The sequence below is a fragment of the Alosa pseudoharengus genome, unplaced genomic scaffold (genome assembly GCF_046254945.1).
Source record: "Alosa pseudoharengus isolate Yale_2024_CS ecotype anadromous, Long Island Sound unplaced genomic scaffold, YU_APseudo_1.1 YU_APseudo_1.1_scf_19, whole genome shotgun sequence".
NCBI lineage: Eukaryota > Metazoa > Chordata > Actinopteri > Clupeiformes > Clupeidae > Alosa > Alosa pseudoharengus.
This window is the reverse complement of record NW_027468657.1, coordinates 36,017,875-36,045,639: the sequence shown is the minus strand read 5'-3', so window position 1 is coordinate 36,045,639 and position 27,765 is coordinate 36,017,875. Positions and strand designations below refer to the sequence as shown.

Genomic DNA, 27,765 nt, shown 5'->3' with positions numbered 1-27,765 from the left:
TGTGAGACCTAAGTGCGTGGGCCCTGGTTGAATTGACGTGGAATGACCCAGGTATTTTGCGTTGAGCCCGGCGGCAAGCACAACAAGAATTCTGAGCGTCTGTGTCAGTGTGAATTAATAATGTGCAATTGTCGATTATTTTAGTTGTATTTCCATTTACCATTATGTGTATTTGTTAGTGTATAATCTGTCTATGGATGTGCCCCCTTGTTGATGTGTGTGATTACCCATATTGTGTGTTTTCAGGTGGTTGAGGTAATGTCCCAATGATTTTTGTTGTGCTTGCCGCTGGGCTCAGCGCAAAATACCTATGATTTACAGCGTGCCGCGGTCAAAGTTCAATGTGCTAATAAACTTAAACATAATCACAAACAAATGTGATTTCCTGTGAAATCCCTGACCGTGCCTTCAACAATAGACATCAAACCTGGAGAGGAATGAACGGCAGCTGTTCCCGAAGTTCACTTGCGTGTTTTTTTTTTTAATTAGGCGACTTTTTTTTGTTGCGGCGCTTAAATTCCAGGAGCGGCGCTGCGCTGCTGCTGAATACATAGTAGGGGAAACACTGGGTTGGCGACGCTTATCAGCAATTTAGTCATGGCCAGCATATTTGAAAATATCGGCCACTAATATCGGCCATTTCGCAGATGGCCGATGGCAGCAAAAAAGGCCCATATTGGTCGATACCGATAGCCTGCTGTGCTGATATATCGGTGCATCACTAATTCCTATGGGTGACGTCCAGTAAATTTTGATTTAATCACCTCCTAATGCTGCAATTTAAAAAAATGACAATTTTTAGTTCTTTACAACCTATACAATGTCTTGAAACTCTGTTGTGCATAATAATTTGGAACAGTGCATTTTGAGTTTTTTATTTTTGAAAAAAATACTGTTATCATTGGGATGTTTGTTCAATAAAATTCAAATTATACTCGGTTGATGACTTGAAAATTATACTGACTGTCATTTGCATTAACTATTCTGAGAAAAATGTAATTTGCATAATAATTTGGAACAGTGTATAAATCAATGGCTCAATCTTTTAACCAATCACTCAAATCTAGAAAAAGTTACTGCATCTTTGAAAAACAACATGACATCTTATGAAGACTCATGGTCCCCCTTTTTGCAGTATTTGCAACGCTGATTCCTCAGCCGATGAATGTTGATACTACTATGTCTGCTCCTTGTAATAATTGTGTACGTGTTGCTGCTCAATACAGCTAGTTAACCCTTAGAACCCTAAGCTGTTTTTAGGGCATTTTCACTACCTTTATTCATAAGGATTTATTCTGGTCATTGTAAGTGCCACACACATATATTATATATTGTTTTTTTCAGGAGAGTTTAGGCTATTCAGATCTGATCATCATTTCATGTATTAATACTAGCATTGATTTTATTTTGATTTTTAAAGAATTAAAATATAAAAAGTGTATTATAAAAATTCTTATATTTCGACATGTATCTCACCATTGCAAGCTCACAGCTCTACATGCATTTCATGTGTGTGTAGGGCAGACTGTCCTGAATCGGGCAATATAATTGCCATGTTGGAGGGATACTCTGGGGCTGAGCAATTTACAGAAATATTTGCTGTGTGATTTACGGAAATAAAATGCCATTTTTTATTTAGTGATGAAAAATGACCTTTCTGCGCTCCATATCTGTGACACGAACTGATCTGACCTGACTTGACCCGAGGTTGCGTGTTAGCCTGCATGCCTGTGTGTATGCAGTCATAATAATTCTCAACTCTTTACTGCATTGCCATGAACAAAGTAAAGGCAAAAAAGGTGTTTATTTGTTGAACAAATTGGGATGCAATGTGAGCCTTGAATTGGATGCCATGCAGGAATTTGCTAGGATCTCAAAACCGGAATATGAACATGCTTTGCCATAGAGAAACACATGATAGCATTGGATTATAAACATGCTTTGCCACAAGAACAGACAAAAACGTGGGGTAAGTCCAGCTATATGAAGTTATTATTTTGCTGTCACTTCGTCTGTTTTATAACCCAGAAGGATGTACTTGGTATCAAATGATAGCTCTGAGTCTCCTCTTTCATCTGACATGCGTGGCATATCTATGCGATCACGGGTCCGCGAGTAATTCAAACGAGAGTAATGAGTGTGCAGCGTTGGTTTGTGTACATGACATTATTTTGCAGTCACTTTGTCTGATTTTATAAGCCAGAAGGATCGATAAACATGGTACCAATGGATAGCCCTGTGCCCCCTCTTTCATCTGATATGCTTGCCATATCGATGCGATCACGGGTTCGCGAGTAATTCAAACTAGAGTAATGTGTGTGCAGGTGAATGCAGAGAAGTATAGACTGTAAATATGATGCAATTTGATTTAATTTCATGATTTTTTTTAATTTTCATACTTGATCGTACAGACAAGTGTGTAGTCTCGTTGGAAAGCCCCACTTCTGCTCTGTCGTTCAATAAAGGTTTCATCTCGCTGCGATGAACCGTTCCGGAGCAATGTAACAGAGAAGAAAGGGTGTGTTTTTTGACGCACTTTGTGTCAATCGGGTTCTAAGGGTTAAGCTTAGGTAGCTCTGTGAACAGGTGAACTTTGTCATGTCTATGTGTATGTTAATTGTTGTCACTGTGTACTTTGTGTGTCATTTAAATAATAATAATTTAAAAAAAAAACACCCCTGGCCTATACAAACAATTCAAGCCATTTCGAAATCTTGTTTTATTTAGACATTTACTATTTTGACTAAAGCCCATCTGGTAGAGTTGCTTCGTAGTTATATGGGCTCTATGTAGGACTTTATATTGGATCAGCTGAATTTTAGAATTACAAGACATAGAGAATGTGTTGGTACATATTTTTTGCCAGTTCAGGCAGATTCTTTATGTCCTTGGACCATTTATGTATGGGGATTGACACAGCTTCTTCGTTAGATGTTAACAATTTGTAAATTTGGGAAAGTTTTTTCTTTGGCTTTAGGCTTTAGATGGTTGAAGCTCTTGATGTTTACATATTTCTTAACCACTTCCCGTAACTCTATGTATCCGAAAAGGCACTGATTTGGGATATTGAATTTCTCTTGAATCTGCTTAAAGGACATAAAGAACCCATTATTAAATAAATGCCCCAATTCTGTTACCCTTTCCCTCTTCCATATTGGCATTAAAAGGGGTTTATTGTTCACAAGAAACATGGTTGTTCCACAGTGGGGGGGGGGGGGGTGGGTGCGGAAACTGAGAAGTTAGACTTGAGGATTTCATTTGTCTTCCACCATGCTCATAATGATGTATTGATTGTACAACTACCGTAACCTATAGATTTTTAATGGTTTTATCCATAAATAGAAGGTTCTGCAGTCTCGGCCCTTGAGTTAACGAATTTTCTATATCTAACCAGGGAGGATTGTCAAACTTAATCCAATGGCAAACATGTAGGATCTGATGTGATAAAAAAATACTGTGTTTTGGCCTCTGAAGCGAGCTTAGACTGATTCGTGCTTTACCCCCTTTCCAGTAAAATCTAAAGGGAACCATCCAGAGGGAGGAGTAACAGGGATCATGGAAAAAAGATAATTACTCTCGGAAGGATATTCATTTTAATGGTGGAAACTCGTCCGAGTAGGGATAATGGCAACTTATTCCACCTTTCAAGGCTATCTTTGATGTCCTGCAGGAGGGGGTTATAGTTAATCTTGAATAGATCATTCAGGTTAGAAGGTACAGTACTTGAATGCCGAGGTACTTAATTACTTTGGAAGGTTCTTTAAAAGGGAGATTCCACTCCTCAGCCTTCCAAACCATGTCTGCTGCGTCTGATACCGACAATATTTCGGATTTTGACCAATTGATAGAATAGAACAAACTTTTTGACTCAAGGGCCATATTGGGTTTTGAAAATAGTCCGGTATATATATATATATATATATATATAACGTTTTGTATCATGACAAAGTAATTTTGTTGTAGAAAATGTATTTCTTAAGAAATACTGTTAATTTGATGTTGTTTAATTCATTTATAAATGGTGCACTGTCACTTTAAGACAGGGCTAATGTAACTCGTCAGTTTGTACGTTGCCCAGCGAATAAGTAGGCTTAATTCTTACATGTCTTAAGTTAAAGAATTGAAAGAAATAGGAAATAAAGAAAACACTTGAACGGGTTTATCCATTTACATTCAGATCTTGCCATAGACTTTGCCTAAGCGCTTGCTTGCTTGGTAGTCTACCGTCCTGTTCAGTCTATGGTTGCTATAGCAACCGCTGCTGTGCTTCATAAACTGACGAGATAACCGTGCAATTGTGGTTGAAATACTCCCGAAACACAAAAAAAACAAAACAAAATGTACCTATGTAAGAAAATGGGATGTTGTTGTATTCCAAACAATAAACCAACAGTCCTGGAAGGGCATTACTATGGTTAAATCTCACTATAATCTCATTTGATTCGTCTTTTTGCCGTCCACTAGGCTATTATTATAAAATGTGGTGATAAAATAAAGTGTTCTCATATCAAATAATAATAGCAGATAAACATAAATGTGTGTACAGTATTACTGTTTATAATCATGAATGACACCACTGAATCACCCTTTCGGAAATGGAATGAATAGTTCAACTATTTCGTCAACATTACTGCTAGCTAGAAGCTAACCTATAACGTTACAGTGGATGGGAATAGCTAACGTTAACATTACGGCTCCGCTTCAACCCTTTTTGCGATCACAGTATAAATTGAGCTACCACGTCACTCTTAATTAAGTTATAATTTTGCAACCCCAATCAAAGAGTATACCAGAGAATTTCTAATAAGACATTATAGACGGGCTCGGAGTATACTCTTTAATATGAAGCCAATCTGTTTAGCACCAAAATCTGGGTGGTCGGTGGGGAACGCTGATTGGTTGGCAGTAAGCAATGTGTTGATTGGCTCTTCAGAAAGGCAGTAAAATTAGGGTCAAAAGTCCGTAAGCATTGCAAATCAGTTTCACAAGCTCGTACTTTCAGTGTTGCGCAGGAAAGCGTTGCGTAGGAGATTCACACGTACAAAGTATTTGTGCAGGAACATATTTTTTCCACACGTGTACAAAATATTTTTACAGATCCGCATTTCCCCTACACATATGTACAAAACATTTCTACAGATACACATTTCTTTCACACAAGTACATAATATTTCTACAGGTACATATTTTTTTCACACATGTACGAAATATTTCTACAGGTAAGAAATTTCTTTGCACATGCAGAACTCCTTTTGCACATCTGGAAAACTTTATTACACATGTGAACATCTTTTCACAAGCTCTCAATATTAAAGACCCTATTTTGACTCCATACGAAACGCCCACACATGTCTGAACAAGGGGAGGCAGCACGACACCACACATATGTTGTGTAGTAACAGTGGATCAGCACCGTTATGCCCTTTACATACTCAACGTTCCTGACTGGTAACGCGACAATGTGACATCAAAATGATGTAGATCTCGCTGGCGCGCCCGGATTTTGGCCAGGTCGCGCATGGTCGCGCACCACTCTATTTTTCTCAGCTGAGCGTGACAAAGTGGAAACCGGAAGATGGACTAGTTCGAGGACAAGCGAGAGTAGTTAGGAGGTCTGTTTTGTTACAGTCGTGAATTTTTAATAGTTTGCTGGAGAAGTTAACAAAGTTATCAGAGAGAGTCGCAACATGTGAAATTAAGAGGAAAGAATATAAAAGATTTATTTTCAACCAAAGGATATCTGTTACGACCTGAACAAAATCTCTTTCCACTTTAGGAAATTACACAAACTCAGCCAGCTAGCTAGCTAGCCGGCTAGCTAAAATGTTTAAATTATCAGACATCCCAAGTCTCCCGGAAGCATTGTACGCATTGAGCGTGAGACACACGCATTTCAATGACTTCACACGCTCACACGCCACACATGGCATTTCTCACTCCCGAGAAATTATTAACTTGCCCGCACAGAAATTTCTAAGGGCTATATTTTACAAACGTGTCACACAACGTTGCTGTCTGTGCGCTCATTCAGCTCAGAGAGCTGCTGTTCAGTTACTTACCTATCGGCCAATCAGAAAATAGGATTTCTAAACCAATCAGGAAATAGTTTTGTTTTGATGTGGGTCCAAAACTCCATTTCCTACCAATGTATGATGCTTGCATGAGGGAAACATCCCAAAACAATAGCACCCATATAATTGTTGCTGTTTTGAGAAGTATTTCTTTTCTTATGCAAGCATCATGCAACCATGCAAAAGCAATGAAACTAATTATATCTTACATTAGTAAAGCAGTCCTCTGATGTGCATGTCACAAAACATTTAAGTGAAAGTGCATGTATAACAATATAGGCATAATAATGATTGTGATAATGATAATGACAATTTGATTTGGAGGGAGTGGGGTTGGGTACGTGTAGATGAGCCCTATGACCCCAAAGTCTGCCATGACTGGGCCTCAAGTCAAAGAAGTTTGAGAAAGGCTGGTCTACATAACCTGCATCAGATTGAGGTTTGCAGTGATGCGCCTGAAGGCACGGGTTGAGGACCCAGTCAGTTACGTCACAATATGCACATTTGTTTAAATTCATACCTACGTAATCACCATGACCAAAATTGTACTTTTTTTTTACTTTGAATCTTGAAAAAAAAATATTGACCTACCTACCGACCCATTTTTTTTTTTTTTTGGCTGTTATTGCAAACAAGAAAATTTTTAAGGATGGCCTCATGACTGTGAAAATGGCTGACATTAAACCACAGTGCTTTAAATGGGAGCCCCCAGTATCAGTCATCAAGGCATCAAAATCAGCCACAAACACTTACAACACACAACATCATTGATTAAAACTGATTAAAAAACCTAGGAACACCTTGTTGCGCTATGCGCTCCACGTTTGATAACGAAACCCCTCCCAATGTGAACTGGACATCCTACTAAATTTGAATAGACTTTTGACGAGTGACGATGCACTTTAGAATGTCATGATAGGGCCCAAAGTCTCACTCCTTGCAAACTTCAAAACTTGAGAGCCCTGCCCGGAAGTTCCGGGAGTCTCCCGCATATTGATAGCGGCTCCCTGACGCCCGCAAATTAGATAAAATCTCCCGGAATCTAGAGCGAGCAATCAAGAGGCGCACGTGAGAGGGAGACCTAAAATCGCGTGTGCATCTTAGTGTAGCGCGCACACGACCGGGGAGAGAGAGAGAGAGGTGGTGCGTGTGTGTCTGAGCGCAGCCAAGACAGAGAGCCTCCTGATTGGCCTGTTTCGCTAAATCAACCAATCAGTTTCAGTGTAGGCGGGCTTTTTATCTCTTTTCTCCAAAACTAAATCAGTTCAGTGTAGGAACAGGAGAGTCACAGCAGAGTCAGTGCCCCCAAAAAGGAAAATGTAAGACCCATTTCGAAGTGTAGGCTATTGTCTCATAATCATAAGAGTAAAAAATAATGATAGGCCTAGTCTTGCACACTGCACTGTTTGTAACAGTGTTAGCATTGCCAATGGTAGGTTAAATGATTGCAAAAACATGTTGAGGTGAGTTTAACTAGTGTCAATTCATGTGCATATTTTTCAGGCCTATACTAGATGGCTAGTTGCCAAGGCTACATGAAAAGACCAAACTGTAAGATCTACATATTTTATTTTCACAATTACTATCTATAGGCCTTCCTTATTTGGTGTACTGACTAGACATTATTTTTTTAGTGTTATTATTATTATTTTTTTTTTTAATTTAATTAATTTATTTATTATTATATATATTATTATTTTTTTTTGGGGGGGGGGGGGGCTTCGTGATACCTCCCTGAAATGACTTTTTGCAGGTTGGGATGTCTGAATTATTAAAATATCCCTCAGGATGAATAAAGTATCTCTCTATCTGTCTGTCTATCTATCTATCTGCACATACCTTGGAAACTAGATGGCAATTATGGTAATAGCAGCAACTGAAGTCTGAAGTATCATTACAGAGGTTAGCTTTTACTGCCAATGCTACTGACGCCAATGCCACTGACTGCTTCTTCTACTGTGTAAAGTAGGTAGCGATAGCCTTTTTACAACAGCGACACCTCTGTTCAGGAGAATATTGCAACTAGTGTCGCGACCACCACGCGCGAGTATAAATGGTTATAGCGCTCCCGTGACGTCACATTGTCGCGCTATAGGTCGGGAATGGCGAGTATGTAGGGGGCTTTACGGTGGTGATCCACTAGTACTACTATTCCAAAAATAATTCAGTGGAAATGCATGGATTCCAGTTTCTTCCAGTAGCAGCAACTGGAATCCATGCATTTCCACTGAATTATTTTTGGAATCTGATCCCTTATCATACCTGTTCATTCTTACTCGTAGCTCGACTTATCGGGACTAAATTCAAGATGGCTGCAAACGCTAAACTTCGTGAAGATACTGTCTGTATAAATCGTCTTGTAAGTAAACTACCAGTGCTTTTTCAAAGTTCTCAATGTCTCATTTTAAATGTCAGGGCCCTCGGAAGTCTACCAATGAAGTGTGGAGATACATTGAGCCTCGTAAATGGTGTAAAACAGTGATTTATTTGCATGGCTAGCCCGATGCCGAAGCACCACAATTGAAAAAGCTCTTGGTAGCATCGGCTAACTAGCGCCAGATTTTGGAGTGCAGGGGACAAGCCGAGATGGGCTATGAGACATACGTTCACACTCGGTATAATGTTTCATTACACTTTAGGTCAATATCACACCGGAATTCTCCTTTAAAGCTAGTGATGTACAGAGGCTGGCTACTACTAGCTAGTAACACAGACAGACCATAAATTCAAAGCCAAAGCTGGTTGCTTTTTTCACAAACCTGATCTGATGGAAGTATTATCAGGGGTTGGGGGAGATGATGTCTCACTCTCAACCTCTTCTTGCGCTGGCTGCCCTTCTTGTATCCATATTAACTAACTATACGCTGCAAGAGTAGGCTATTAAACTGTAGACAGGCTCTGGTAATATCAGTTTGAGAGAGGGGGGGAAGAAATAGAACACTGATGTTGAATAGAGTACCGAAGCCATGACGTAGCATTGCCAAGGCAGCAATTTAACTGGATCTAAACAAATCAATCTAACCATTGAAATCACCATTGCGGTGGCTTTCTTAATCTATTTCAATAATTTTACAACGTTTCTAAGATGTTAGTATATTTTTTTACACTGTAGGAATCACATACTACAACATATATTCATACCAACACGATGAATTCGTGACTACAGAGTTTTATTTTACCATGGGTTTCCTCCGTAAAAGAGATCTGCATGTAACTTCACAGCATGCGGTTAAAATCCTTAAATTCACGGACGTATTTTGGCATTTTTTTAAGCAAAAAACATCACTCTTAACAGCCGCCAGTCTTTGACAAGACGTGAAATAGCCACTGGAATTTTGTTTCTTTATATTACACCTGCCAGGGAATCCGTGTTATGTGGGTAAGCTGCTGCCTTGCAGGTAAAGCATGTTTAAATAGCTATAGCCTACATTTAAAACAATTTATTAGCTAGAAATGATGCCACATGTCTACATTCAATGCTATTTAAGCCACTTCGAAAGTTTGTTTAGATCCAGTGATTCTGCCGTCATGGAAGCGCTACGTCAGACTTCGGTATACAGTCGGTTAAGACGTTCTTTAAGGTTACCGCCCCCCATGAGGGAGAAAGCATGCTAACATCACACAATGGAAGTCAATGGGCGAACTCGCTAGCAGTTAGACTTTATATCGTAACACCCCCAATTATCACCACTTTGAGATAAATGTCTTTATTCGCGATGTCTTGGATTAAGTACTTCATTACCCATAATCCTGAACAATCCCACAATCCCCCAGTGATGCCTCTGATTGGCTGGAAGTGCGTTATGATAAAGTTTGAAACTTTCTCAGCAAAAATCCCTGACCAAGATGGCTTTTATAGCCAATAGAGTGGTGAAGTCCCGCCCCTTCTACTTCCGGTCCATCTTTCAAAAAATTATGAACGGGAGTTAATGGAGAGATAACAATTATTTTTTGGTCCAGTTTGAATTGTGCCACAAATTTCACATATGATGTGTGTGAATTTAAAAGATAATTTTTCACGTCAAGAAAGTACTGTTGTTCGATAGACTTCAAAAGTTATGTTGGTTTTGTGCGAATCCACTCAGTGGACTACATCTCTCGTCTCGAACGATGTACGTCACCAACGTAATGAAACGATAAGAGCTGTTATGCTAGTTAACGGTTGCATCTTGCTGCCTGCTATGTCACTTAACAGTATGTAATGTACAGTCTATGGACGAATACAACTTACCTGATGTGTTTAATCCTCTGACTCATGGTATTTTCTTCGGCAAGGAAAGCCCAATTAAGACCTGTTGCTGGTATGCTTGTACAATCTAGTGTGGCTGTGAATGAGCTAACGTCACTAGCGCGACTGATGGGTTTGTAGTCGTTGGAATTACGATCTTTCACAATGTTGTAATTCATTTACGAAACAAACTGCAAATGTCTTTACATGAAAAATTGACAAACATCATATGGGTAATGCAAGGCACAAGTCAACCAGGACCAGAAAATAATTTCTTTTTCGCCATAGACTGCCGTTCAAATTTTTTGAAAGATAGGTCCCATGGAGGCAAACGGAAGGGGCGGGACTTCACCACTCTATAGCGAAAATGTTAATGTGATTAAAAACTTTTTAGAAGAACATTGGATTATGGTTTATATATCACCATCAAATAGAACACTGTAAATGCTAGTTTAAACACTAACTTTTCAGGTAGCCGATAGGCTAATCATTAGCCTTTCAGACATTAGAATGTCATTAGAACTATAATGCTGCTAACATTAGCCTACATGCTGCAACACCGGTATGAAATAATTATGTTTTAGTGACCTTGTTGTTTCTATGAACATGAATTGTTGTTTATAGGCAACATCAACTTAGTCGAGGCATAAAGAGCCCTGTATATCCTCATTCAGTACTTAAACTTTTGAACTAGCTGATAGCCCAAGCTCGATGCTACCACCAGCTAGACACTGCAGTAAAATGGTTAGTGGTTTGGCCTTCCATGCCCCCGTGGCAATATTTTGCTGTTTCAAGGACGAGATCAAGAGTGTCCAAAGGGGTGAAAACCACTTTAAATCGGGTCACATTATTGACTGTTGTGTGTCCGAGGGTCAGCTTGTGGGTTTTGTAAGGGCCAGCATGAGGGACAAGACCTAGCTACAAAGTTGTGGTGAGTTTTGCAGGGAGGTTGGTAACGCTAGTTAACATTAGCTAGGCTACTGACCTTCATACTGTACGAGTCATATCAATCATTAACCTAGAAATACTTCTTCGTACATTTAATGAACATTTTGTGTAATAATTCACAGCAAGTTAATAAACTGAATATGGTGGTCCAAGAGCAGACCATGCACCGGTCCATGCATCAGCCCGACTGAGCGGTGATGGCAGTCAGAGTGAGATACGAAGCACTGCACCATGTTGCTAACGTTAACGTCAACCGCTTTCACACACACATACACACAATATAAAATACACAATGGTAAATATAAAATTCAATACCAAAACACTATTATTTACACGATTATTCCTGAAATAACTGCTATTAACTGCACATTCACTATATTAAAATCACTGTTTGGAGGAAAAGGTTTGCGTGCTGTCGTCGGTTTGAAGTTGTTCAAATGACAAATTCGCGCCAGTTGTGCCTTGCTATTATTCAGTGAGGCGCGGTGGTTTATGGGATGAGTAGTTCCTTCGCTCAGAAATGAAAATATGTACACAGTCTTGTACCTTTGACTTTTTTTGGATTTTCTCTCCGTTTTTTCACTCGAAATGATATGTTGTATGCTTATGAGTTACGCCGTAGCTGGTTAGCCCAAGACATGCTCTAAAACTCTTTAGATACGGATTTTTCCAAAACGTCAATGGGAGAAATGAATGGGAAACTTACTTCCGGAAACTAAGCTCTCTCGGAGGAGGGGCGGGACTGAGACGTTCTATTCCGACTGTAAAGAACGCCAAGTGTGGCTGCTGATTGGAACCTCATAAAAACCTCTAGGGCGATTTTGATTATTATTTTTTAAGGCGGACGGGTGCCGGGCCGTGGGCTGGACCTAACCAGTCCCCGAAGAAATAAAAACGTGCTATACAAGGCAACTGCAAACCAACACTCAACTGAACCACTCATGGGTAGGCTAGAAGCAAGGATATTTAAAACAATGAATGAAGTGGATTCCTGCAATGTTCATGAAAACAGCATAGCAAATGGATAGCCTAATAAATCGTGACGACTTGTTGTAGGCATAACAGTAGCTTATATCGTAGCAAATATCCTATGGTGATGCCGATGACAGATTTTTAAAAACATTTATTTCACTCGTCTCGCTGGAGTGAGCGCATAATGTGGGCTGTTGCGCAAAGAAATTAATTAGGGAGATGATCGGCTAGCTAATGATCGGCATCTCCATTTACCAAATGCTATAGTTTTGCTAAAATCTCCACTGTACACGTGAAATATGTCTCCATGCAGGATAGTGTCAAGCAGCAGTGAAGTGATAACCTTATCATGCAGGTAGCCAATGTTCACGTCACCTGAGTCAGACAGAAAACGGGCCCTGTTAAAGTTTTTATGCCCCTCCCAAACTGCGTTAAAAGGGTGTGTTTAACAGACAGAATTTCGAAATTTTCCCGGGGGAAACACCCCCGAAATATGATCAGCACCACCTCTCACAAAATAGGCTACTATCGACGTCCCTGCTACCGGTCTATCAGATATATGACAACTGTTGTCCGGTCCGTGTAATGAAATAGGTTGGGAACCCCTGTTTTAAGGCATAGAGATCTGGGCTATTCCCAAGACATCCGGGGCTATAGCCTTGAATGCCCAGGTCTAATGACGCCACTGAATCCACTTAACGCAACCAGAGAATATCTAATAGGAAGATAATTGCCACTGTCAGGTTACTTCTGGTTTCTGGACTGGTTGCAGTTTCTCCTCAGATTCCACTTGAGGGCGCTCGCAGGCGAGCACAGAATGCATGGAGCTTTACCCCTCAATATCCACTTTTCTCTGGATATAATTTTTTGAGTAGTAATTTGAATGTGGCATTCGATAGGAGAGGCAAAGAAAATACACACTGTTGATTATTATATTTTTTAAAGTCACGTAATTCTTCTAAAAAGCCTTTCAAATATGTCAATGACGTCATTCATTAGCACAATGCTAGCTAGCTAGGGCAACAACAACCCAACCTGTAAGAAATAAAAAGGACATAAGTACTCGTTCATTCAACTTTAGATCTAAAATCTATATTGAACTTGCATAAACTACAATAAAATCTACAATTCTTCCACAACAAGCTGGGGCCTGTACTACGAAGGGAGCTTAACCTACCCAGATGTAACCCAGGGTTACTTTGTTAAACCAGGGTTGACAAAACCTGGTTATCTTAAGTGGTGTTAATTGGTACTACGACGCTGATTATGAAGTTGATTTGTTGAGCCGGGGTTAACCTGTGCGCGTTCACATAAAAGGGGCGGGTTGCAGCACAAGTCACCACTTTCAATGATGACGCGATCACCTTATTTTACGGATGAGGAATGCACAATTATTATGAGAAGTTATGAGGAATTAAAACCCACTCTACGACAAAAATCAAATACGTCGGCAGTGAGCAAAGCAAGGCTTTTGGCAACGTATTACAGATCGGGTAGCCTAAATGCCTAAAAGTAAAGTTTTATTCCCACATGTTCTTCAAATATGCGTTACGGAGGATTAGTAGCTTACGGAATGTCTGAAATGAGTTGAAATAATTAATAGCCTAATTTGAGTTCATAGAAAGGCCTACAGATGCAACCCAATTCAGAAGTGGGCATATAGATTACAGTAATAAGGATAATTGAATGTTTAAGTAGCCCCCATTGACTGATTTAGTGTAGCCTATGCCTAATCCTGTGAACATTTCAGATGCAACACCATTGCCAAACGCACATGGCAGGTGAAAATGAAACACAAAAACATTATTCAGAATAGCCTAGTAGGTTTATATAGTTATAGCTTGCATTAATATTTCTTTATTATGAAAACATGTAGGCCTAGCTTATAGCCTTCACTTGGCCTCACTTGGCCTTCACTTGGTTAACAAGAAACAGGTGTCTTCGAGGAGGAAAGGCACCAGAGTGTTTTACAGTAGCAGAGGAGTTGGCCATCGCAAATAATAGTGGAAGGCCGATTATGGAGGGGGTTGAGGGGGGCATTCGGTCGGATTCTGGTGCTGTGGAAATGTGTAGCCTTTATGTGCAGGGTACAGTAATATGACATTCAATTCAACAAGTTTGTTAAAATGGTGATTTTTATTTATTAGGCCTACTGTAGGCTATGTCCGATTTATTTTAGGCTATTGCTCAGATGTTCAGCATAGGCCTATGTCCGATTTATTTTAGGACATACAGTAGGCTATTCTTGCATCACCGATTGAATACATGAATGTCCAAGTACGGGCATTGCTATGAGACGTCTTCCTAGATCATCTGACAAAGATAACGAATTCCCTCGGCTAACAATCTATATCTTCATAGAGAATATCGTCCGGGTAGGCTATATTTTCTGGCGGCCTCTAAAACCCCTGCGAAGAGAGTCCCTCACGATTTGGGCTCCAATGTCGTATGGATCATCCAGGTACGCCGACATGTCTCGGGAGAAATTGTTAGTGGAGGGGTGGTACTTATAAAGGGTGTGGTTAACGGAAACCTCGGGTTAACCAAGAACATAACCTGCTCGGAGCAGGTTTGAGATGCAGCGTAAATTGCCATGGCAGCATACCTCGGTTAAAACCTATCCACCTTTCGTAGTACGGGTTAATCGGGAAGTTACGCCACACGTGATCAAGTTACTCTCGAAGTTACCCAGATAAGACAGAAACCCCGCTTCGTAGTACAGGCCCCAGGTGAAAGAGATAAATTTAACCGTTTAGCTCCATAGACCCCCATTCAAGTCCGCGATCACCCCCAGTGGAATTCTAATGGAACTGCAACCAATTTCGATAAAGTGGGGCTTAATAGGAAGTGCCAAGGCTCTCTGTAGACGGGCTCTGACGCGACGCGACTATCCAAGCACGAGGTTGTATTCCTTTGTTCTACCACAACGGTGCCTGTGAAACTTTGGTTCTGCTTACAAGACAAATGAATGTTTTAACGATCTATTCCACGACCACCTAGTTCAAGTTCAAGTTTATTTATATAGCACATTATCATACAAAATGTCATTCAATGTGCTTAAAAGAAACAAAAATAAAAATAAAAGATTAACAGCAATAATAATAGTAATTAATACAATAAAATAATAAAATGGATCAAGGGGGAAATAAGACTGAATGAATAGGAGGTAAAATAGAAAACTTAAACTTAAAAACTAATCAATAAATGCAGAATGAAAAAGTTCAGTTTTTAGTTTCTTTTTAAAACATTCTAGTGTTGGGGAAAATCTGATATCTATTGGAAGCTGATTCCAGCGCTGTGTGGCATAATAGCTTAATGCCATTTCTCCTTGTTTGGTTTTAACCCTGGGGACTATTAATTGACAGGTTCCAGTAGATCTAAGCTCTCTACTAGGTGTATATTGGGGAAGCATTTCAGAAAAATATTTGGGGCCAAGTCCATTTAGTGACTTATAAACTAGGAGTAGAACCTTGAAATCAATTCTGAAATTAACTGGGAGCCAATGTAAAGATTTAAGAATGGGTGTAATATGATCTCTCTTTTTAGTCTTGGTTAACAGTCTAGCAGCAGCGTTTTGAATTAACTGAATCTGTCTAATAACATTGTCTAGCCTTTCTTAACTCATAGTTGTAAGATTGAAGTTTGTCTTTGAATATATTTTTGTCAACCTGAAGCTTGCTCTTTCTCCATTTACGCTCAGCCTTCCTACATTCTCTTTTCTGAGTCGCTACTGCTGTGGTATACCTCCATGGTGCTTTACATTTCCTGGGGACTTTTTTAAGTTTGGTAGGTGCTACAGAGTCAAATATCCTGACAATATTGGCGTTAAACAGACTTAGATGGTCTTCCACACCCTGAGTTGTTATGTATGGTGTAATAGCCATGGCTTCTTTAAACAGACTGCAGGTATTCTCATTAATATACCTCTTAGATACAGTTTTCAATTGAGTTTGGCTAATTGGGGAGACCTGTCCATCAAAGAATACACAGAAATGATCAGATAGTGCTAAGTCTATAGCATTAATTGAAGAAACACAGATACCCTTACTGATAACTAGATCCAGAGTGTGACCTTTGATATGAGTGGGGCTGTTAACATGTTGTACAAGATTAAACATATCAAATAAAACAGTGAGCTCTTTAGAAGAGATGTCTGTAGGATTGTCAATGTGAATATTAAAATCACCAGTAATGATAAAAGAATCAAAATCTGTAGATATTATTGACAGCATTTCTGAGAAATCGTGAATGAAATTGGAGCAATATTTTGGGGGTCTGTATAAAACAACTAGTAAAACCTTAGGCACACTTTTCAGCACAGTACAGAGATACTCAAAATAATTAAATTCCCCAAGTGAGATTTGTTTACATTCAAAAGTGTCTTTGAACAAAACAGCAACACCCCCACCTCTCTTTCCAACACGGGAGACCTCTTGAAAATTAAAATCTGGGGGGGCTGTCTCAATGAGAACTGTTGCACTACCATTACTCTCTAACCATGTTTCAGTTAAGAACAAAAAATCTAATTGCTGTGTTGAGATTAGATCGTTGACTAATAGTGATTTGTTGGCAAGTGATCTTGTATTTAAAAGTGCCATTCTAATTGGTGGTATTGTACTGTGGGTTAGAGAAGCATACTTTAAGTCTGTATCACGTAATCCCGAGTTGGCCGAAACAGCTACAGTCCGTGGACAGCCAGGGCATGGCATCACAGGCAGCTCTGGTGGGACTGCCGGCTGAAATTGGTGCGTAGTGGTGGCATGCAGCGCCGACGTGGAAGGCCGTTGTCCATGGCTCACACCCAAAGAGGGAGAGCCATCACCTGAGGGGGAAATCCGCCGAGCTGGCCCATACTGGACGCCTCTCTTGCTGGTTCGTGGTCGCGGAGAGTCGATGGACCACCCTCTCAGATGCGGTGGCTCAGCGTCGAGTGTTGCGGACCAGGCTGTGGTGGCATCCGGATCTCGATAGACCTCGTCCAACATTTCTCCGGGGTTGAAGGCAGGGTCTCGCCGCGTTGTTGATTGTTGCAGTAAACTGGGACCATTTAACAGAGCCATCTGCAGAACAGATAGGCCTGTAGTATGCTGTTGAGGGCACAGTCTTGGATCAGGTCTCACCAGTGCCGCATGATTCATACGCCGAAATTCAGCGAGTTGAGAGGATGGTGCGCTGTCTGTAGCGATCTCAAAGTTTTGGGGAGTTGAGTGTAGAAGACTCTCTCCATCCAGGCAGCTGCTGGTGACCCAGTCCGAGGTGCAGCTGTAATGCTAGTCTACATTTTTGTAACAGCGTTTTCTTCTTCTTGTCTGCAGCGCAGCTGTATCCAGAGTTTTGTTACAAAGTATCCCAGTGTTGCCTCAACGTTCTATAGGCAAAAACTTGAACTCCGATAAAAACTAAGATCGTGTAAAAATAAGTCACTAAAACAGCGAACAACGAATAGTAGTTGATCATAGCCAACTTTGGCAAATAAAAACTGTAATAAAAACAACGCTGAGTAACGAAAATAATGAGCATAAATCAAAGAAAGTATAGCCATACGGAGCGGCGCATCTGGCCAGCGTCCCCGTTACTAGGCAACCTCTGTAACCTAGTCCATAAAACAAACGAACAAAGGATTTAAAGAAATGTATATTGTTTTTTCTGGTAAGGATTTGAGATTGCATTGAGTAGTTTAAATAAAACAAGATTTCGAAATGGCTTGCATAGTTTGTATAGGCTATTAATGTGTTGTATACTGTTAAGTACTGTACATGCCTATATTGGTGGTCCATTTGTGAGAAACACTTAAAGAAGCACTATGCCAGGGCTGCCAACTTTTCAAATAACCTTGGAGTGAGATTTGGTGGGGCTTTTGCTGCGGAAATTTTTGTTTGGCTCATTCAGCATTATTACCGTACAGTAAAAAAAAAAACGTGCATCAGTGGTTCTCAGGTGTAGGGACCAGGGTCCCAGAGTTTAATTAACATTGGTATCAAAGGGATCTACTACTAGGACCTCGGCCTGAACCTGCGTTCATCTGATGCTGTGTCATCCTAAGGGTGTTTTGTAAGAATTTAAGAAATGTTTGTATATTTTAACTTTTAAATGCATCAATCAGGTGCACTTTCAAAATAAAGTCAGAGGTCAGGCTTGCTTATTCGTATGCTTATATTATATTTGTGCTGTAGCCTAAGCTATTTTGCACTTCAGAATTATAACCATTCACACACAGGGCGAATAGTTATGGTGATATTGCAATAAGTTCACAACCACAAAACATATATGCTACATTTCACAGTTCAGAAATGTTCAAAAATGTGTGTATATTTCAGCACTCCATGAAATTATGCAGAAGTGGTCACCTGTGTTATTCAGCTAGTTAATTTAAGATAATATATTGGTCATTGTAATGGCCATAGCCTATAGCCTACATGCTCTTCCTTTTTCAGGATGTACCCATATATCTGGGAACGTATGATGTGAATGTGTGCATATGGCTTATGTTAGGCTTTATATCAATATTTGTGTCTCATTATTTGATTTTCTTCATGAAGCATGCCAATAGAAATATATTCATTTATCTGTGTAAGTGGGATTGGCTGGAACCTGACAATATACTGTAAGAACCATGATAGTGGGATAATCTATGGCTGAGCAATTTACAAAAATGTATGTACTGACAAATAGTTTACATTATAATACATTATAATTTCACCCCAATGAGACTATGTAGAAATGTGTTGCAATTTCAAAACCGGATTACTCAGGAACCACTTATTGCACAGAGGCATGCTTTATATCCTCGTATTCCTGATTGTATGTTGTTTCCCAAATGCTTCAGTGTCTGACACAAAAAACAAGCTTGCAGAACTGGTGTCAAAATATGCAACTATCAAGCGCATCATTGTGCATGTTGGAGCAAATGACATCTACAGAGAACAGCTGTATGTCAAAGAAGATTTCAAGGAACTTTTCTTGGCCCTATATGAGCTTGGAATACAAATTTTCATCAGTGGCCCACTCCCAGCAGAGGGAAGCTTTGTATTTTCCAGACTATTCAGTTTAAACACCTGGCTCGCAAAAACTTGCTTTTCAGTTGGGATGAATTTTATTGACAATTTTAACCTTTTTTGGAATCGCAGGGAATACTTCAGACCAAATAGCACAGAGCTGAGTTGGACTGGGGCCAAGATCTTAACCGAATACTATCAGCTCTCTCTCCTGCACCCAACATTTTTTCTGCCAACCTTGAGCCGAGCCTCTGATAAGCGCTCAGTGGCCATACAGACGGAACAAGCAGATGACATCAACAACTCAGCTAAACCAAAACACTCTGCACAGGCTGAAACAGAGATATGCCCAACCTCCCCTGCTGTGGGGCCCTCTGATAACCACCCGCTAGCCTCCACTGAAATGCAGACCTTGGAGAAACATGAACAACCAGCTCAACAATGCCAAGCCATGTCCACTGGACAAGATAAGATGGGTGCTGCTAAAATTACTCAAAGTCAATCACTGGCGTCAAACTCCCTGGAATCTCAGCAAACAAATGGATGTGATGAGCATGAGGAGATAGCACCTATCAAAGCTGCTGAGAGGCTATCAGAAAGAAAGGGTCATGTTGTAACACCAGTACCAATACCCCTCCCCACCTCCGTCGTCTCCTTGTCACCACAAAGACACAACATGGAATACACTACTGGAATACATGCTGAAAGCGGAGCATCTGCAACAAACTTCCCAGAACCTCAGCAGGCAGATGGAGACTCTGGATCAATTTTCAACCCCAACCTCCTTGATTTCCCATCACCACCCACACCCAATCACGTCCCCACCCAATCAAACTCCCCAGTCCACACAAACCCCCCTAATCTCCCATCACCATCCCCACCCCGTCATCCCACCACCCACTCAAACTCCACAGGATCCCCTGAATACCCATCACCATCTCCACCCAAGCACATGATGTTCCCTGCAATAATGGAGAGACTGCTACCAGTAGCCATGCAGAGTTTTACTAGCCCAAGATCATTAGCACCAAAGAAGCGAAGGGCACCTCCACCCCCTCGCCCTCCCCCTCCCCGTTTAGAAGGATCTCTTAAGCAGCAGCAACCTCTTAGTTCATTTTCTCAGCCGGCATATAGCATGGAATGTGCAGTGGAAAATACAGATGGAAGCAGCAGGGGACAATTATATGATGACTGTATTGCATGATATTCTCAGGGTCCCTGCAATATAAATGGTACTGACAGTAGTTTTGAGAACATGCCGGGACCCAGTAAGCCCATGACATTCTCTATTCCTGTATTGACAAGAAATAGAACACAAATGCATCGAGATTATAGGGTAAACCAGTCCAATCTCCTACCTGTACCACATCAACCTCAGATTTCCCCCATGGATCATATTTCCCCAACACTTACAGCAAAACTAGCACTCCTAAATATCAGATCTCTTTCAAACAAATCATTCTTAATTTATGATCTAATTTGCACACACAACCTTGATTTTTTACTTTTAACTGAGACATGGTTAGATCAAGCAAACAGTGCTGCTACTCTCATCGAATCAGCTCCCCCAAATTTCAGTTTTTTGAGTGCTACCAGAGCAAATAAAAGAGGTGGGGGGATAGCCACAATTTTCAAGACGTCTTTTCAGTCGTCATTCGGTGACTTTACTTCATTTGAATATCTGTGTGCATGCATTAAGTCTTCTCCTCAGATTTTATTACTGACAATTTACAGGCCTCCAAAACATTCAGCTAAAGTTTTTCTTGAAGAGCTAGGTGAACTGCTATCAGTTGTTTGCATAGAGTTTGACTGTCTTATTATATCAGGGGATCTAAACCTGCATGTGGATAATCCTGAAAACAACTATACCAAGGAATTCATTGCACTAATCGATACTTTCTCCCTAACACAGCATGTACAGGGGCCAACACACTCTCTCGGCCATACCCTCGACCTTGTTATCACAAAGGGTCTCGATGTCTCTACAGCTGTTAAAGACCTGGCCTTATCTGATCATTTCTGCGTGTTCTTTGATGTGTCTATGTCCCCACACACTCAAAACACAGCTATGATGGTAAAAAGGAGAATCATAAATGATCAGACAAGTGCTCTCTTTGAGCAAGCACTCTCACTAAAGTCAAGTCAATTGTCAGACTCTGAAGACTTATTTGATCATTTTAATGCAAAAATGGCAAACATTATGGATGACATTGCTCCATTACAATTCAAGAAAGTTAAGGACAAACAGAAAGCACCATGGAGGCAAAATCCAGCAGTTAAACTTCTAAAAAGAGAGTGTAGGAAGACTGAAAGAAAATGGCGTAAATACAAACTTCAGATCCACTATGAAATCCATAAAGAGATGCTCCGCACATATAACTCTGAAAAATGCAAAGCAAGACAGTCTTTCTTTTCTAACATTATCAATAGAAGTTCAAATAACACTCGTATTCTATTTTCAACTGTTGATAAATTAACAAATCCCCCCTCACAACTAGCGCCTGAACTTCTCTCAACTAATAAATGCAATGAGTTCATCTTTTTTTAAAGGTAAAATTGACAAAATCAGACTCAACATATCTGCTCAATTACAAATTCAACAACCTGAACTTCCAGCAACAAACAGAGGGAAACTAAACTTGATGTCAGAGTTCAGCTTGATAGACTACGAAACACTTGAAAAAACGGTACAGAATCTCAGCACTTCCACATGTGTCTTAGACACTCTGCCTACCAATTTCTTCAAAACTGTTTTTCACCTCATAGCGGCGGATGTCCTTCAAATTGTAAATGTATCACTGCTGTCTGGCACTTTTCCTAAGTCACTGAAAACAGCTGTTGTAAAGCCACTTCTCAAGAAGAATAACCTGGATGCCTCCATGCTAAACAATTACAGGCCCATATCCAATCTACCTTTTATTGGCAAAATTATTGAAAAAGTAGTCTTTAATCAATTAACCACCTTCCTAACATCAAATGGGTATTTTGATTACTTTCAGTCTGGTTTTCGGGCAAATCACAGCACTGAAACAGCTCTCATTAAAGTTTCCAATGACATTCGCCTCAACACAGATTCAGGTAAAACATCAGTCCTAGTGCTACTGGACCTTAGTGCAGCATTTGACACTGTTGATCACAATATTTTACTACACAGACTAGAACACTGGGTTGGATTTACAGGCATAGTTATCAGCTGGCTAAAATCATATCTACAAGAAAGGAGCTTCTTTGTTGCCATCGGAAACTGTACCTCAACACCAACGTCCTTGACCTGTGGTGTTCCCCAGGGGTCGATCTTGGGGCCACTATTATTCAACCTCTATATGCTCCCACTTGGACAAATCATTCAAAATAATTTGATTTCATATCATAGCTATGCAGATGACACACAAATTTACTTAGCTCTATCACCAAACGACTATGGTCCTCTTGAATCTATGTGTCAGTGTATAGAACAAATCAACACCTGGATGTCTCAAAATTTTCTTCAGCTGAACAAAGAAAAAACTGAAGTAATTATATTTGGTAAAAATTAGGAAAGACTTAGGGTTGCCACTCTCCTTGACACAAAAGGGTTGAAGGCAAAGGATACTGTTAAAAATCTTGGTGTATTAATTGACAGTGATTTAAATTTCAACAGCCACATGAAAGCGATAACTAAATCAGCTTTTTACCACCTCAAAAATATTGCCAAACTCAGAGGGCTGATGTCAAAACATCACTTAGAAAAACTCATTCATGCATTTATCTCCAGCAGGGTTGATTACTGCAGTAGACTGTTCACAGGCTTTCCAAAAAAGACTATTAAACAGCTTCAGGTGGTACAAAATGCAGCAGCTAGGATTCTAACAAAAACTAAAAGAACTGACCACATTACTCCAATTCTTAAGTCCTTGCACTATTGCTTGTTTATAAATCAGTAAATGGAGCAGGACCTAAATACTTGTCAGACATGCTTCAGCAGTACACACCTTCTCGTCCTCTCAGGTCCCAGGTGAAAAACCTGCTAGTAAAACCTACAGTTAGAACTAAACATGGTGAAGCAGCTTTTAGCTGCTATGCAGCTCAGCTGTGGAACCAACTTTCGGATGACATCAAAAAGGCCCCAACTGTAGCCAGTTTTAAATCTAGACTTAAGACCAAACTGTTCTCAGATGCTTTCTGCTAACTGTGCCGAGTTACAAATTCTAAATCTGCCTTGAATTATTCTTTATTTTTAAATGATTTTACCTTGTGTTTTATGTTTTTGTTTTTATTATGATCTTTACCTTTTAACTATTCTTTGACTATATTGCCCTTCTATGCTTTTATTTGTTATTATTGTTTGGTTTTGTTTATGTAAAGCACATTGAATGACCTCTGTGTATGAAATGCGCTATATAAATAAACTTGACTTGACTTCGGTACGGTTTGCTGTTTATTGTGATATTGGGTTTGCCACGTGTTGTGTGAAGGGTTAGTGAGATATTTAACCGAGAGTAATGGGTGTGCACTGTGTGCAAAATGCAAATATGATTAGCCTATAATTGCATGTCGGTTCAATGTTAATTTTCTCGCGAACCATTTATCACAGCAACTTGGCGCTAATATCATTGGAAAGTTCACATGATGTGTGATATGTATAGGTTTAGTTTAGTTGAACCTCATCTGCCAGGTATTTGACCTACCAGGTTGACACTTCAGCGTGAAAAATACTCAATAATACTCAAAGCATACCTGAAGCGGGGGAAATGCGCCTGGGATGGCTTCTGAAGTAGCATCGCAAATGAGAGAAAACTTAGAAAATTCCACAGACAGGGGGTGCTCTTGAACCCTCTCACCGTCTCTGAAAGCATGACTAGTCGATCAGTGGCTCAATCTATAGATAGGCTAAACTCATTTTTCAGGCATCTGACCGACCGGGTTGACACTTCAGCGTGAGAAATCGGGGGTGTGGCGTGTGAACGTGTGAAACTAATCAAATGTGTGTGTCTCACGGCCAATGCGTGAGAGTTGGCAGCTATGCTATGCATGTCTGGTTATTCCTTCGCTGTTTCTGGGTTTTCGCCGGATTTGGGCTCGCAATTTTCACTACACAACTCCCCCTGCACAACTCCCCCTCTGGTGAGGATTTGAGATTGCATTGAGTAATTTAAATAAACGGAGTGTCTATTTACACCCCTGGTACAAATAGTCTTGGCCACACAGCTGTGACAAAACAACAAAAAGACGTTGCTTACATGCACAAAAAACATGGTGGACATTCTTTTTTTCGTCAGCAGAAAGTGAAGAATTCTGAAAAGTTTCGGCACTAATATCTGTTCAAATTAAGTTTTAGATTGAAAAGTTGTGTTTTATTTTCATAATCTTTGTTTAGTAAACACATACAACCGTCAGTTTGTTAGTTAACAGAAATTTCGTGAATATGATGCTCAGGCCTATAAACTATAAGTTTACCTGCAAACACTCTTCTGTGGAAGTAGTTAGTGCAGTGGTCACAGACATGGTTTAGTAAGTGGGAGACCGGGGTTCGATTCCCGCATGATGCCTTTTGGCAGAGTGAGTGCGCACATGTACCAACGTCTCTGGCGAAAAGGGGCGCGATTTGATCAAGAAATCGGTTCTCAAACGGAAAATTGCAACAATTAGCTAGTTCACACACCAGGGTGTAAATAGCATACATTACATTACACCAGGGTACAAATAGCATCCACTTCTAACTATACATTGATACAAACAGCATACACTTATTCAGAGTGTCTATTACACAGCTGAGCTATTCACACCCTGTGATGTAGCAACAAATAACCTGACTCTCGCCAGATGAATTTCGTTCCGTCTAGCTCCACTCATCCATCTGGGATCGATCCATTGGAGAGGTGTTTCAGAAGGCTGCCTTATCAAAAATCCATGCATATGATTTGGATACGTCACATCTATGAAACTCCCCCCCTGCGTCCTGATTGGCTCTACCATAAAATCTGGTGCCGAAATCACTCTCAATGGAAGCGATCCAGATGGATGTGAGTGGAGCTAGGCGGAGCGAAATTCATCTGGCGAGAGTCAGGTTAAGCAACAAAAACATGTTGCTCGTTTTTTTTTATTACATTGTGTGATCAATATGTCAGAGTAAATGCACAGGGGTGCAAATAGCATACATTGATATTTGTACCAGATGGGGTATTAATAGAACACATTGCTGTGTGCACCGGGGTACGAATATAATTCACTTCTAATTGCACCAGGGTACTAATAGCACTGTTAACTGTACCAGGGGTGCAAATATAGCCTTACCCTTAAATAAAACAAGATTTCGAAATGGCTTGCATAGTGTGTAGCTATCAATGTGTTGTATACTGTTAAGTACATGCCTAAAATTGTGGTCCATTTGTGGAAAAACACTTAAGACAAGTTAAAACGAATTGACTATGAGCTGCTAACTGACATTTTAAAGAAACGCCCACACATGACTGAAGAGGGGAGGCAGCGCGACTGTTGTATAGTAGGCCTACTAGTGGATCAGCACCGAGTTGTAACTTCTTAAGGGCTAAAAAGTGTCTGGAACGCAGCATAAGTCAACAATCGTTTTCTCATGGGAAGACTCCCCAAAACAAAGTTATAAATAAATAAAACTGAATTATCTAAACCAAATTTGTCTAGCAACATGTTGACATGCAATTCATCTTCTATCAAAATTGTAAGAAAAAGAGGGACACCCTACCGTGCTGCACGTTACTTATACAATCCAGATATTCCATTCCGTTTTCGTCATACAGATACTGTCCTCGAGCCTTTAGGATTTTAATTGGGTCGTGAGAAAAAAAGAGGCGACAGGACTGCCTAAGGAACACAGAGATCGTCAGGTTTTCAGTAAGTTACTGTGTTTTTGAATTTATCGCCATGACAGTAATATGCAACAAAAATGTAGCCTACCCAATCAATCTACTCCGCATTACTAGCGTTTTTTCTTTGTGGTAAAGTTCAGAGGCCATGGTGAACACTGACAGTGCGACACTGTAACCACTCAAGAAACTAAACAAATTGATCAGCCTTCCAAAATCCAGATCCAGAGAATGTCTAATAGACGGGCTCTGTCCAGTCCATAGACCAGTCCAGACTTCCAAGCTTCTTCTTGAGTTTTTTTCTCTCTTTTGCGGATTAGGCCCCATTCAGCACATTATCGCCACCTGTAGAATAAATGAGCTCACTTCAATTTATATTCTGGAATTGACCTTTCGCGAGTGTTCTAAGACCTTAGAATTAGATAGTCTTATTCATTACATTGCCAACCAACACATCACATCACTCACAACTTGTTACTTTTAAACTTTTTATTTTGGCAATAGCCCTCTCTACATGCACCCTATGCTTTACTATACGCTTTGTTTCAACATCACCAGCTGGCATCTGCATTTTGGACTTTGCAAAGGCATGTTTAACTGAATGCCTATTGAATTAAGTTTATCCTCTATAAGAAATCCTTTGTCTGCCATTACACCATCACCCTTATGCAAGTACCCTTTCTCTTCCAGCTGTGGAGTGATTCCACACTGTTTAACAATTTCCTTGTCCGACACGGAGCCTGTGTAAAGTGTTAATGTAAACATCACAGCGCCAAGACGCTAAGTGATTTTAAAGTGTTTGTGCTTTTGTAATTTGAATAACTTTGGCTTTGTAAAACAAGAGAAGTCGGGCGTTCAATTTTTAATTCAGTGCAGTCTTATAGAGCAAATGTTGTTGGATAGTCTTCCTTATAATTAGTGGGCATGTTCTGTGCAATAATGTTTCTATGGGGCAAAATGGGCAATTCACCTAGTATGTTGTACATGTAATGGATCCACGAATTGAAAATATTGCTAGCACTTTGTACACTAAGGTTGAAGGACAAGGAAAGGTTTTGCAGATCTGCATTATTGCGCAGTTTCATTAAAACAAAAAGCAGCTGGCTGCATCAGCGTTTCTGTCTTTTCTGATGTATACTATGGGACATTTCAATAGACTGCTCAGAGGATCTTTTGGAATGCCAAATATGGCACACAACTGATTGAAGCGGTCATATGTAAAACCAGTGCTGTATTGGAACATTTTAGGACTATGATTATCTTGTAGTTCAGGTGTTACCATCTTGTTTCGGAGTGTGTGTACGTGTACGGTCAACCTTACAATCTTTTTTTCTTTTAAAACCAATTTCTCCCTTAACTTTTCATTCTCTTCCTCTAACTTCTTCACTCTCTCCAGGTATTGTTCTTGTTCCAGGGCATCCTGGTGTTCAGACTCTGGAAGTCGCTGAAGATTCTCTGGAAAGACAAATAGGTTATTCACTTTAGCCTTTGCTATACTGATAAGGTCTGTGTATTTGCTTCACATTTTGCCAATCTAGACCAAATACAGCACATCAAATTAACTCGTTGTGTCTAACTTTAACAACATTAAAACAAAACCGCCAATGCTACGTTGCTACACTAATCTCAACGTCTTTTGCTAACAGAAGTTGAAAGTTTCAACTCCACCTGTGACATCTCTAGGCACCTCTCCTCGCCGTGCTCACATTCCAGCTGACATTTCAGACGCA

The 27,765-nt window shown here is 40.1% G+C and overlaps 1 protein-coding gene across 4 annotated transcripts in view; it reads right to left on the bottom strand.

Moving 5' to 3' along the window:
* The window catches only part of phykpl (5-phosphohydroxy-L-lysine phospho-lyase), an 88,076-nt gene extending 61,759 nt beyond the window's left edge, over positions 1-26,317 (bottom strand). For 2 of the 4 annotated variants that reach the window (XR_012988370.1, XM_076292628.1), the window contains exons 1-2: positions 26,127-26,317; positions 25,915-26,033 (exon numbers count right to left, since the gene is read on the bottom strand). Coding sequence is in view for 3 of the 4 variants with exons in the window: in XM_076292628.1 (XP_076148743.1) it covers positions 25,915-26,033; positions 26,127-26,185 (178 nt within the window). In the remaining variant the exon portion in view is untranslated. The remainder of the gene's footprint in view (positions 1-25,914; positions 26,034-26,126) is intronic. The other 2 variants (XM_076292629.1, XM_076292630.1) reach the window with 2 other exon arrangements.
* Positions 26,318-27,765: the final 1,448 nt, after the last annotated feature.